Genomic DNA, 13,648 nt, shown 5'->3' on the forward strand with positions numbered 1-13,648 from the left:
TGTTGTCTAACCAGACAAGCCAAGCCAATCGTGCTTTTTCACCTTTTTCTTCCTTCCATGATTTTGGCCATGTGTTTCAGCAACTTCCTAAATTTTGTAGATGCCTACAGTCACTACATGGGAGCCAGTGGTCAACTATGGTAGTACCACGTTTCCAGACACGTTAATCATGTCGTTGCGACTTGTGCCACACACTGCCGCTGCTTCTCTGTTTCAGCTCTTCACTCTAGTTTCTGCATAACAGGCACTGAAATTTGTTGATGTAACCTTAAACGTGCCCCATAAAGTTGTGTCCTCTGAGTGACCACTGAATTTCCGTCACTGGGCAGGCATTGAAAAATACTATACAGCAGGCTGTGGTTTCAGTCACGGCACACACGCGTCAACACCTGTGGAGTGCCAGTGCCGACATGCTGATTTGCTTGGTGGTAGCATCAGAGTTGCAATGCAAGTGAAAAAAAAAATTTTTTTTGATTAGGGCATAGTGGCTGTGAGTCACAGTGGCTTTTTCGTGGCTGAAAGCCAAGTCTTTGATACCTCGTGTCTCTTGGTGTTGCAGATTGCCTATAGTTTCGTTTTCACTACCATGGATAGCATTTTTGTAAATGAAAAATAAATGAAAAATAATTGGTACAATGTGAAATTTGGCCAGTTTTATTTTTCAGTGCAACGCTGGACAGTATCTTAACTCTTAACTCTTTTATTCAACTTTTGACGGCATTTTTCTATGCATATTATATACTGACACACCTTTGTAAGCGTGCACTTGAGTGGCACACAATATTTTTCTACCAACAGTAGTCGTGTTCATGGTCAATTTGCGATATATCAAAGGTTTCTGTATGTGATATGTATAGTTTTAAAATTGTTTTGTTTTGACGTAATTTTGGTCGCACATCATTGTGAGAGCGCATCTCTGTGAAGCAAGCCTTTTATAAAAGCCTAATGGTTACTACAAGTGCAGTCCATTTTATTAGGACTAAGAAGCCCAGATTGACACAGAGGCGATGAAGGAAACACACAACACACATGCTGTTCTATCCATGTCCACAAGAACGAAAAAAAAAAAAAGTTGCATCCTCGTCGTCCAGTCTGTTCCATTTCTGTCTGTAATAGAGCAGTAACTTGCTGCTCCAAACTACTGTTTGCTTTGCTCCAAATTGAAATTTTTCCCTCTTCAAAAGCATAAATTTCTGCTCTAAACTGCGATTTTTCCTGCTCCAGAAACCTCTTTGGGGAGGCCAAGTGCTGCTTCCATCAAATAAACATTCCTGTTATTACATTTAACACGACATGTAGTACTTTTAACTTACCTCTTGGTTGCTCCCTCTGATTCAAATTATTTTACAAATCAAGTTCGAAAGGACGCTTTTGAACACAGCTCAAAAAAGCAATGTCAAATTAAGTAATGTCGGGCTGTTCTGTTGCATTGTTACTGCTTTTTAATTTTATAGTGGTTTACTCTTGCTGTTTTGTCTTGTATGCACCCCTAGGATCACAAGGTGCACGTATACGTCTTGAAATGTCACAGTATAACAGAGAAAAAAGTGTTGGACCACAGTGGAGCAATCACGGACGTCAGATACTCGCCTGACGGCCAGTACCTGGCTGCGTCTGATGCCAACAGGATGGTTCGTCTGTACCTCAGCTCAAGCTACGAGGTATGTTACATATGTTTTTATTACTACTCTTGAATTTTTTGTTAAGCATGTGTGCCAGTTTGTGTTGAAGCATTTAACCCCTTTCACATGAAATCACTGGCTGGGACACATTTATAAAATCACCTTGATTTATTTCAGCTAAGTTGCGACTCAATACGAGATTTTTGCACTTTATCTCAGTTAGGATTTTTTTTCTGTATGAAACAGACTTATGTTGAAATAGTAGTCTCAGTTTCGTCATGAGGAAGGGTTTTTCTGCCTAATATAAAAAATTTTGGGAAAATGAAGAATATATGGGATCCTTTTTGCGACTGTTCTTATTTGAACATAGGCAGCTGACTCTGCCACTGCAGTGGCATCATTGCGCTTTCCCACTAGGCTGGTGCATCGGTCTTATACACGGGGAGAATTTGAGATAGGTGTAATGGGAGTAGTGTCGTAAGTATTTTCCTTAGACAATCCTTAAACAGCTCACTGTGCGCCTTCTCGTGTGCTTGCTACCTCAACGTGCTGTAGGAAAACATGGCTCAGCGGAGGCAGAAAAGACACAATCTGAGTCACTTTTCTTTTCTACCAAAAGAATAAAGAGCTTGGAAAGCAATATAATTGTAGTTGCAATTTTATTAAAACTAGACAGATCATAAGAATGACCAATACAGGAGTCTAAAAATAGGCTAAATTTTCTTGCTTAAAATAAAATAAATGCAACATGTTTTTGCAGTCCTGGGTGGGCTTTCTGTAAAATGTTTGTGAAAATTGCCGATGACTGTTTTTTTTTAAATGCCATTAAAATTGTCCAATTTTCGGTACTTTTGCAATTTTGGTGCTTGGAGAATTTCATTACGAAATAAATTTGTAGGGTGTCCGCATAGTATTTTCCTTAGTTGGCGAGCAACTCTGACGATTTTCTGACAATGTGTCAGAAAAGTTTTCAGCTTCAGCATCTTAGCTAAAATGACCTCACGAAGCCACTGATTTCAGGGCCAGTGAGATATGCTTGCTCGAAAAACGAAGTTTGGGAATTAAAAAAAAAATACTGTGGACAACATAAGTCTACTGTGGGCAACATATTGTGGACAACGTAAGCGTGCGGGCAAACCGCGAAGGATCTGACTCTCTCTCTCTGTCTCTTTCTCTCTCTCTCTCTCTCTCTCTCTCTATATATATATATATATATATATGTATGTATAATTACTAGTAGAATAAGGGAAAAAACCTGGAAATGCGTCTGTCACATCTTTTTATATTTAAGACATAGACCTATTTATCAATCACACATGGTGAACCATGGGGGCCCGAAAGATTATTTGAATTTGCATTTATTTCTTCACACTATATAAAATCCAGGCCAGTATTTTGTAGCAATGCCTTATGCTTTATTCTATACTAGTCTTATCATCCACCGCTCACGGCCGGCTGATCCCATTGATAACGTGAGTGGACTGTCTGTTGCTCTGACCACTGACCAAGCGCAAAAAGGCATTAGCATCGAAAAGGCATCGCTACAAAATACTGGCCCTGTATATGATGCTGGGACAAAAAGCAGCGAGTGCCAAGAGGTCCCTAGTCCCGCCCAGTAGCAGCTGTGCAGCGCACATAAAAATGCTCATTTGTTAGAGACATTTTTGCTAATTAAACAAAGAATTGTACTTGGTGTTTAAGTCTATATACAGCACAAATGTATCGCTAGTTAAGGTAATAGTTTCGTCGAGGTTATACACAACGAAGTACAATCAACATAAACAACTTGCAATACTCACAAAAGACAGCAGATGTGTGCAACCTTGGAGAATTACAACCAAATTTCCAGCAAAGCCGTTTCTTTCGAATAGTTTCAAAAAATGTTTGTTTCCTGTAATTATATCGCATAGTGCCTGTATATGAGTGTTCTGTTTGAAATCTTGCCTGCATGTAATGCTTTGGAGCGCTTCTTGTTGGAAATTTTTAAAAAGCCAGTAATTCATCAACACACGTTACTTCGCCATAACATTTACCATGGTGTGCTTCCTCCCTCCCTACTCTTCTCCCCCCTACCCACACATCGTTAGATTTGATATCAGTTGAGTTCACAGTTCCCCCAGGGCAGTGGGATAAATTATGCTTTGTTCGTAAAACCAATTCATAAAGTTCCGGATCGCTTGCTTGCATAATTTATTGCAAATATCATAATTATTGCAAATATTACATTTGCACTTAAGCAGGAAAGTTAAAGTTCTGCAACGCATTGCGCTTAAAATTCTCCCTTTTTCACGGAATTTCAAGTCTGCATTTCGTGCAGTTGTTTCAGGAGTCTAGGAAACATCTCGACTAGTGGCAGTATGACACCCAGGAACACTTCAGTGAGTTACTTTCTACAAAGACTGTAATGAACCTACACAAAATAAACATACATCGCTCGTCACTGAGAACATTGCTTCGTACTTCGAATAAATATAAATGCCGTGCCACGCATAGATCACCAAGGATACCGGGAGGAAATAACCAAATGCCGTGTATAACACATGAAAATTGGGAGAAAGCTAGTATTCAGTAACTGTTTTTTGAGCACATAAGCAACCTACACAGTTAAAATTTTCGGTACATGTCACCAAAAAGTCATTTCATCAAAATATGAATTCTCTGCTATTCTTGCTCCTGCCGGGAAATGAGTAATATTGTAGCTCTTATTTGGTCTGAAAATGAAATCGACAAAATCAGAAGTGACACATGCCTTTAGAAAAGCTTCAGTTCAGTGTTCTATTGGTATTGAAATGGCTCTGCACATTCGACCAAGGTCATTTTCACGAAAATATCTACGATAAGTTGTGATATTGCAATGAAATTCAACAGTTAGACCTGTAAATGGTTTTATTAGATTTTTGATGGTGATAAGATACTGAGACTGCAACGCTATGTAGACTATCTCTGGACGGAGATTCAATAGTTCGAGCATTTCATAACCCAACGATATAACGCCCTAAAAAGCACACTGTTGGGCACGGTTGATAATAATCGTTTATCCGGACCTCTCCATACCCTAGCCCGCAGGTTAAATATAGCAAGGCGATTGTGTTTTCAAATACGGTTAGTGGGTCTAAAAAAACTGGGCATGCTGCTAGTAGCGCAGTCGGAAATTTGTTAGGGCGGGAACTGTCCAGTACCAGGCATTCTCCGCAATGCGAGCGTGTATGGCGAATCCCGTGCGTCACCCGCTACAGCGCGTTACGCGTCACGCCATATTTTGCCCCCCCCCCCCCCCCACCCGGTAGATACGCTTATGTCTAGACCCCCCTAAGTCTGTCCTTATCTGAACACATCCTGCTATTGTTTCTTTTGTTCTGATAACACTTCAAATTGAACTGCACTTGCACACCAGATTTCTTGGAACCAGATTTGCTTCATGAATTACAAACATGTACAATGCACAATCTTTGCATAAATTCAATTTCTGTATGTATGCCTGATTATTTTTCTTCTAGGTGGCCCACAAGCTGGACTGGTGCTTCCACACAGCTCGGGTGAACTGCATTGGCTGGTCACCTGACTCAAAGTTTCTTGCTACTGGTAGTTTGGACACTGGTGTGATTGTTTGGAGCACAGAGCATCCCACAAAGCATATCAACATCAAGAGTGAGTTTTTTTTTATTATTGTTCTTTATTGGCTTGTTGCACATTCTTTGGCTGTGTCCATGTGATTCCCTTTGAATTTTCTGAATTTTTGCTTGATTTGAAAGTTTGGATTTAATTGCATTGGAAAAGAGTGGGGCAGCGGGCTAGTTGCTAGCTTTTTTTGAACGGACCCTATTTAATTTCTCATTAATATGTTCAGCAAGGACGTCATTTTGCTAAGTTATTAGGCATGCTTTCCCCGCCACGGTAGTCTAGCGGCTATGGTGTTGAGCTGCTGAGCTCGAAGTCGCAGGTTTGATCTCAGCTGCAGCGGCTGCATCTATATCGAAGTGAAATGCAAAAACGTTTGTTTGCTTGGAAGTGGTGCACGTTGAAAAACCTCGGGTGGTCAAAATTAATCTGGAGTCTCCCACTACGCCGTGCACAGACACATTATTGTGATCAGCATTAGCCGCAGCAGTAGCTCAGTCATGTAAGGCGTTGCGCTGCTGAGCACGAGGTTGCAGGATCGAATCCCGGCCGCGGCGGCCGCATTTCGATGGAGGCGAAATGCAAAAACGCCCGTGTGCTTGCGTTGTAGTGCACGCTAAAGAACCCCAGGTGGTCAAAATTAATCCGGAGCCCTCCACTACGGCGTGCCTCATAATCAGAACTGGTTTTGGCACGTAAAACCCCAGAAAGAAGTGATCAGCATGAAATGCATCCACAGTGAAGCTCATTAATATTCAATAAATCTTGTGTGTTAGTCATGTAGCGTTCATGTTGTTGCTTTCATTTATTTTTTTGACCATCTCAAGATGGCTTAGTGGCTTTCTATTTTTTAGTTCTTGTGCAAGCATGTATTGTTTTCTCTTTATATTAGTGAGGGTCCTCCCCCCCCCCCCCCCCCCTTTTTTTTTTGCAGCACTGATCAGTATGTTTTTTCATTACAGAGGCTCATCCCCAGAGCCAAATCACCAGGCTAGCATGGTTGGACAATTCGACAATTGTGTCGGCTGGCCAGGACAGCAATGTGAAGATTTGGGAGGTGACTTTCTCCTGAAGTAGGCTTCCTTTCGACACTGCCACTACACTACACATGCCTGCAGTGAGGCGGGGCTCTTGCCTTGGCTTCTTTTACAATTTCCCCCTCCCACTTTTGCGTGGAACAGCCCTTTTCGGGTTCAAGCTCTTCCACTTTTGTGCATTGGATCTTTGGCAATTTGTTTCTTTTGCTTGTGCATGTAACCAGTTGTGGTTTAAGATCGTTGTTTCTTTTTTGCAGGCTGTGGCTATGTATCCAAGTTCACTTTTTTTGTTTTCATGCTCAGTGTAGCAAATCAGAAGTGCATTGCAAGGTAAATTATTTATGATTTGAGGGGCTTTTTTTGCCAAAGGGGAGTGAAAAAAAACAAAACAAAAACTGACGGACACCTAGTGTTGTTTTGAAGTGCTGGTGTGAGGTAGAGTTGTAGTGCCCTCGTGCCTGTAACGGGTGTGAACTGAACGCTGTGCTTGGACTAACTTGTACTGTGAAATTGCAGTGACATTTTTTTGGTAATGGACCTGAGTTCAAAGCAGAAGGAAACGCTCGTGGACGTTGCTGATGAATTCTTGTTGTTGAAGTTGTGCGTTTTAGTTGAGTCAGTTGCTTTATGATTGCTTCTGTTTTTTTTTGCTTGAGTTTAAAATGGCTCTTTTCTTTTTTCGTTACTCTGTTTTGATGTATAACCTGCCTATGTCAGTTTTATTCAGTGAGAACATGCCTTACACGGAGCCTTAAATAGGAAGAATGTCTTGCCACACTCTTAATCTTTTCTTTGTGAATCACTTTTTAGTTTCCCAGTGCGAGTCCGTGAAGGTTGTGTGTCACTTGCAGTAAGTTGTCCAGTATTTATTGTGGCATGAATGATGGGATCAAGATAAAAAAATAAGCATTGTGAAAACGGTTTGTGAAGCTCTTCTTTGTATGCAACATTTTGAGGACTACTGTCTGTATTTTGTTAACTTTTAAAATATGCAGGTAACTTTGCCAATAAAAGAAGGGGGATAGCATTTCTTCTTGTCTCCTGTTTGTGTGAGAGAAGGCATTGCTTTTTCTGGTTGTGTACTGCTCATCAGAACTTTGCCATTTCAAACATGACCATGCGCCTCAAAGCGTTAGTATGTATATAATCAACTTAAGTGATGCATAAAATTTTTTATACAGCTTGAGCATAACAATTGCAGATTTACCTAGTTGTGTCTTGAACAGAACCATATTTGCAGGCTGATGTTACGTGGCACTGTTAGAAGTTTTAATTTAGGTATTCTTTATTCAAATAGCATGCTCAGATGCAGAACGTTGTTGTTAGGCAACAACTGAACTTATTTTAATTAATTTTCTTGTATAAACAAGTCAAATTCAACTGTTTCTTTAAAACTGGCTTTGTAGTGAGAAGAAAATCAGGTTCGTAAAATTACAATATCAAATTTTCTGCTCTGACCCTGCAACAAAAAAATAATTGCAGTTATGTAAAATGCAGCTGATAGAGTATTTAAACTAGACAGCTTCAACATTTCGGGTTACATGAAACTTACCTCAACTAATTGAGTCTTGCAAAATTTCTTATCACAAAGGAATTTGTTATGAATTTGTTTTGAATGATGCTTACTATGTCATTTTTGTCTGCTTTAGACACTAACAGGTGTATTTAAGGAATTTTAATATGGCACTGTTGCAGAGTTGTTAAATTGAAGTTTCACTTTTTGTTCATATTTGTAGCATTTGATGACAAATATTCTGCTACCAGCTATAACTAAAGTTCAGTGATTTAAAACGTATAAATCTTAAATTGGTGAAGCAACTTCCTAATGAGATCATTTTGCGTGTATATTTAAATAAGATAGGTCTCCAAGCTAATGGCTTTTCCATAAGGCGTAATCACCAGTGCACACCCAGCCTCAAATGTTCTGGAGTTTAGGATATATTCCTACTTTGATGGCTGAAGGCACCTATCGTTTATAATAATGCTTTTGTTGTAGTCATACGGTTTGAAGAGAATACAATGCATGAGTGAGTTGCATCACTGGGATAAGCTGTTGTGCAATTAGCTAAGTGTAGGGATGGAATGGGAAAACAGTACTTGTGCTAATCAGTGTGTTGAATTGAAAACTGCAATATTTCCTTGCAGCACATTTAATTGAAAAGTTCATTAGGACTGTTCAGCATAGTAATTCCCTTCAAATTGGACACATTTACCTTGGCACCTTAAAAGGTTCAGTAGCAACGACCTTTAGTTATTCAAAACAGGATTTAAAACAAAAAGATTCACGGAAGTGGCGTCCACGAGAATTCATGTAATAATTGCCATAGAAATCATTGACCAATTTTCACTAATCTTTTGAATTAACATTACTGTATATATTGAATGTGTGAAGTTAAAGCTGGTCAGTGCTCAAGCCATGTCCACGAAGCAGATATCCTAAGACTAGCACCAGTTTCACAATATCAGGCCTGACAACTTGAAGAAAAATGCATTGGCATTCTAACAACTTTTCAAAACTGCTTCCTTGTGCACTGAGACAAGAATACGTGGAACAGCTACGTATTATTTTATGGCAGGTTTTGTGGGAGCATAACTTGCGGTAGCCTACGGTTACTACAAACTGGACTGGCCTTCAGCATCGACTAACATAATTACAAAGTTTATTAGTGAAATTAATAATGGCATTGGTGATGATCACACAATTTCTGATGTCAACCAAGGCTGTCTTGGCAGACAAATTATTGCATTGTTTTGAATCCTGCACTTTTAAAAATTGGAGACAGTCATCGCCGAACACCGAACACCTGGTATACTGCAAGAAAGGAAAATAAATTATGATGAATGTGTAGCCATGTGCCAACAATTAAACATTGTTGTTAGCTACCATAGTGGCTTTTGTGTTGCGCTGCTAAGCCCAAGGGCACGGGATCGAATCCCAGTTGTGGTGGCCTCATTTCGATGGGGGCGAATCGCAAAAACTATGTACCGTGCATTGGGTGCACGTTGAACCCAGGTGGTCATAATTAATCTGGAGTCCTCTACTACAACGTGCCTCATAATCATATCCTGGTTTTGGCACATAAAGCCTCAGAGTTAAATTTTTTTAACGTTGTTCTCCTTCAACTTCATTTAATTGATATTCTTTCTTTTTTAATAAATTGGAGACGCGAATGTCAGATCAGGCAAGATTCGCCAAGTTCAGGCAAGATCAGCCAAGTACCTGTAAACAGGCACTTGGCTCTGGTCACAGTTAGAATGAGCTGTAGCACAAATAAATGGAAATATTCATGTACAGTTAAACCTGCTTATAACGAACTTCCATATTACGAATTCCTGGATATAACAAAGTTTTTCTATTCCCCGCCGTTACTCCATAGAAGCACATGTATTTGAGACCTCTATGTTACGAAGTGGCAGCGGGAGATCTCCTCGATATAACGAATTTCCCCCTTCGACAACCTAGAGATTTCGCCCCAAATTTTGTCATTTTTGCGCGAGCAGCAACCGGAAGCACCTTCTCTGCCACGACGGAATGCGAAGCGAGCGCACGTGTGCATGCGTGCGTGTGCGAGGCGGGCCTGCATCCCTCGACCCGGCGATCTTGCCGCCGCGGGCATGACCTTTCCCCCTCCCTTCATTCAAACCTGATCCTGCCGCTTGCTGCAGCTAGCCTAGCCCGCCAAGCCGGCACTCTCTCCTTTTCCAGTTGATGTTGCCAACGCGTTGGTACACGCTGTGACACATCACACTCGATGAGCGCGGAGACGCGCTTTTAAACGCTGGCGGCGTGTGGAAGCGCCGCTGGAGAAGCGAGCGAAGTGACCTTCGTGCTGTTGTCTATCGCTTCAACGCAAACTGAGCGTCGAGAACACACAGCACGCACGAAGCTACCAGCCGCCGACGCACCTACACTGCCAGACTCTGCCCCAACGCAGATCGCTTTCAAGATATGGTCCGCGCGACCGCCCGCCGCCGCGAAGTACACAGTTGATGCTAGAGTACAGTATAATGCCGCCCCGCTATCCCTCCCCCCCTCGCTCCCTCGCCGGTGCCTCGAGCGCAATGGAAGAAGGTGCGCTTCCTCCCTGCTTTTCTTGCGCGCGCGAGATTTAGACGTAGTTGTCGGCTCCACTCGCACATACAGCATACGGCGCGCGGCGACTGCGTTATCGCCCTTGGACTTTATACGGAATATCTATGAGCCAAAGCCAATTTTAGGGCCACAACGCGTCATAGACACCATCTTTATATAGCACATACGGATCTCAAGGGCCATACTTTTGCTGGCGGAAACCGAAAATACGTTATAGTTGTCGCCCCCGGCACTTTGGGCGGCCAATGCCATCGTCAAGCCACCAAGCCAAGCAACATGAAAAGTCAAATGGCCGCTCTTGGGGGCTGTTCGCAACGTATGATGCGGGAACGGTCCCACAGTTGCGACGCAACAGCGGGGTTACCAATGCATTGGGTTCTATGGGAGCTGTGCTGGGACCGGCCGAAAACCATGTAACAGCCGGGAAAACGCAGTCCCCGGGAACGTAACAGCGGGGTTCTACTGTAACACTATACGACACTACGACGCCATTGTGACGCTCACTCTTCGTTTCCGATGCCTTGCGCTTGTGCGAAACGACACACGTCCACGCATCCGGTACCTGGTGTGACATTCCAAGGACGAGTGCTTCGACGAAAACGGAAAATGGGTGCGCGTTACAATTGAGGGCGCGTGAGAATAGAGTAAATATGGTAAGCGTTTCATTTTCGAATTTTCGTGCCGAACCTGCATATAACGAAATCCTCTTTATAACAAAGTTTTTCGGGAATTTGTCAATTTCGTTATATCCAGGTTTAACTGTAATAGCAGCCGAAATTTTGGCTGCCGTTATACATTGTTTCTAGGGAATGGCTGGTGGTGCTTTAAATATAATCGAGTGGGTCTGACAAAATTGGCATCTGAAAAATCGGCCAACAATTGCATTCGTATTCTTTTGAAATCAGTTTTGCCCTAACTGGAAATGAAAAAAAAAATCAAGTATTGGGTGTTATTACGAGAGTCTTCAATAATCTTTGAAAATCGGGCAATTTAGGATGAAGTCGTAAAAGTTGGCAGGTAGGGATTATCCAGGGTACCCATTTAGCACAGTTTGAAGCTTGTAATTATAATGAAGTTTTCTCGGTGCTGTTTATTCCTAGTGACATGACTTGATATCCTCAACAGTGGCACTACAGCTTTCCATATTGCGTTTTTCTTGGCAGCAGTTTTGCCTTCTCTGACTGCCATGCATACTGGACCCGGGCCATCATAATCTTTGGCACTACTGACACTGTTATTTTACTCCATGCATTATCCATCAGCTTATGTATTGTATTATATACTTGTAAAACTGTCATGGTTATGAATTCTCATCTGACGACTCTCTATAGCCTTCACACTTCTGAGAAGAAAAAAAAAAAACCTTACATTGCACCTACCATCGCACCTACCTACCATTACACCTACCATCGCCAACATGGGGACAAACACTCAATACCACGCGACATTCAGCAATGGATACACGCAGACCCTATTCCCAAAAACGTCCACCCAGACCACAACAAAGAATGCAGGAAGGCACGAGCTACCTCCCTCATCAAAGCTTATGCCAACACCGCAGGCGTCACCATCGTCGACGCAGCTGAATACCAAGATGGACGTCGCTTTGCGGCGATTACCACAGCAGGCGGCGTCCTCCAACATGCTGCCAGCATCGTTACCCAAAATACCGAGACGGCTGAGGAAGTGACCATCGCCCTGGCCACTCTTGACCCAGCCTGTCACACCATAGTGAGCGATTCTCGCATGGCAATCAACAACTACATCAAGGGTCTTATTTCTCAACAATCACTCTGTATCTTACATCAAGCCCCGCATTCATCTGAAAATCAAATAACCCTTGTCTGGATCCCAGCACACACCGGCGATGTCCACCCGCACCTCACCAACCTCAACGAGGTTGCACACTCCGTAGCATGAGAACTAGCCAACCATGCCGGAGACGGTGCATGTGCACCCGCAGGACGCGACCGCCTTACAAGATACAATGACCTTGTGAAGTCATTTTACCTGGCAAGAAGAATCTTTCCCACCCCTCACGGCAAGTTAAAAAGAGCACAGGCAACGACCCTTCGCCTGTTGCAGACCAATACATACCCCTCCCTCACACGATATCACATCATATACCCCGACATCTACACAAGCCACACGTGCAGGATCTGTAAAACTCAACCAGTAACACTCCCCCACATGCTATGGGAGTGCAAACATCAATACCTAGACCTTAATCCTGTGACCCTCTTGTCAAGATGGCATGCCGCCCTGCGCAGCTCCCATCTTGACGACCAACTCTGGGCTACCAAGCAGGCCTACGAAGCGGCGAAGAGGCAAGACCTCGATGTCCCATCGTGGGAGGCCTAGGCCCAGCCGACTAAACTGCTGGTTCTCAATAAAGTTCACTCTCTCTCTTACATTGCACAACATGTTTATTTATGCAAGTGTGTTGCCAACTTCTTGGAACTCCTTATTGGGTTCTATCCATGCTACAGGTGCACTATTGCCATCACTTGGTAGTTCAAGGTCACTACCACGTAATCAGCATGCAGTGATACTGTTCAGCCTCATGATAAATACACATAATACTGTTTTTTTCCTGTTTAACCTCCAAATGCCCAAGTGGTAGGAAGCCAACCCTGGACTTCCATTGTTCCACAAAGGTACCTTTCTACACACCTAGCATATTAAGTGATGCAGCATGGTGGTGGCAAGGTGAGGTTGGCAACAAGGCCTAATTCCATCAGTAGCACAACCCACTTGTGGCTAGTAGGGTTGCCGTCCTGCCAAAAAAAAAAAACAAGTCAGCAAAAGTGCAAACAAAATTAGACAAATATAAAAGAGCAATGCATAGTCATGCAAACGTTTCATGTTCAAAATTTATTAGAAAGCCTTATATAAAATGTGGTAAACTCATCGATCACATAGTCCCGGGTGAGGGCAGGTGAAGGAAGGGTGTGTCCATTCTGCTCATGTGACCCGAACTGGTCATGCCAGCTGATGTGATTACCGGGAAGACGTATCGCAAACAGTGATTGCCGGGAAGACATATCGGAGTGAAGCAAAGGATGCACCTGGACTGATAGGAGAAAGCTCGGAAGAAAAAAAAAAAAAAAAAAGCAAAAAGATAGACGTTGCAGTCTTGCAACACAACAGTGAAAAGTTTAGAGTACAGAATTAATGTGCTTGAGTCAATTCAGTTGTCTGGTATGTATGAATGTCTGAGAGAGCATTTGTGATGCAGCTTATGTGTTCATTTAGAAATAACTGGAAAAATGGCAAAG

General features: G+C 42.5%; 1 protein-coding gene across 1 annotated transcript in view; it reads left to right on the forward strand.

Moving 5' to 3' along the window:
* Positions 1–7,300, forward strand: part of LOC119460139 (actin-interacting protein 1) — a 45,814-nt gene extending 38,514 nt beyond the window's left edge. Inside the window, exons 14-16 of the mRNA XM_037721399.2 lie at positions 1,494–1,661; positions 5,120–5,270; positions 6,203–7,300. Coding sequence (XP_037577327.1) covers positions 1,494–1,661; positions 5,120–5,270; positions 6,203–6,312 — 429 coding nt within the window. The 3' untranslated portion in view covers positions 6,313–7,300. The remainder of the gene's footprint in view (positions 1–1,493; positions 1,662–5,119; positions 5,271–6,202) is intronic.
* The last annotated feature ends 6,348 nt before the right edge of the window (positions 7,301–13,648 follow it).

This window comes from Dermacentor silvarum, chromosome 1 (assembly GCF_013339745.2).
Source record: "Dermacentor silvarum isolate Dsil-2018 chromosome 1, BIME_Dsil_1.4, whole genome shotgun sequence".
Lineage (NCBI taxonomy): Eukaryota > Metazoa > Arthropoda > Arachnida > Ixodida > Ixodidae > Dermacentor > Dermacentor silvarum.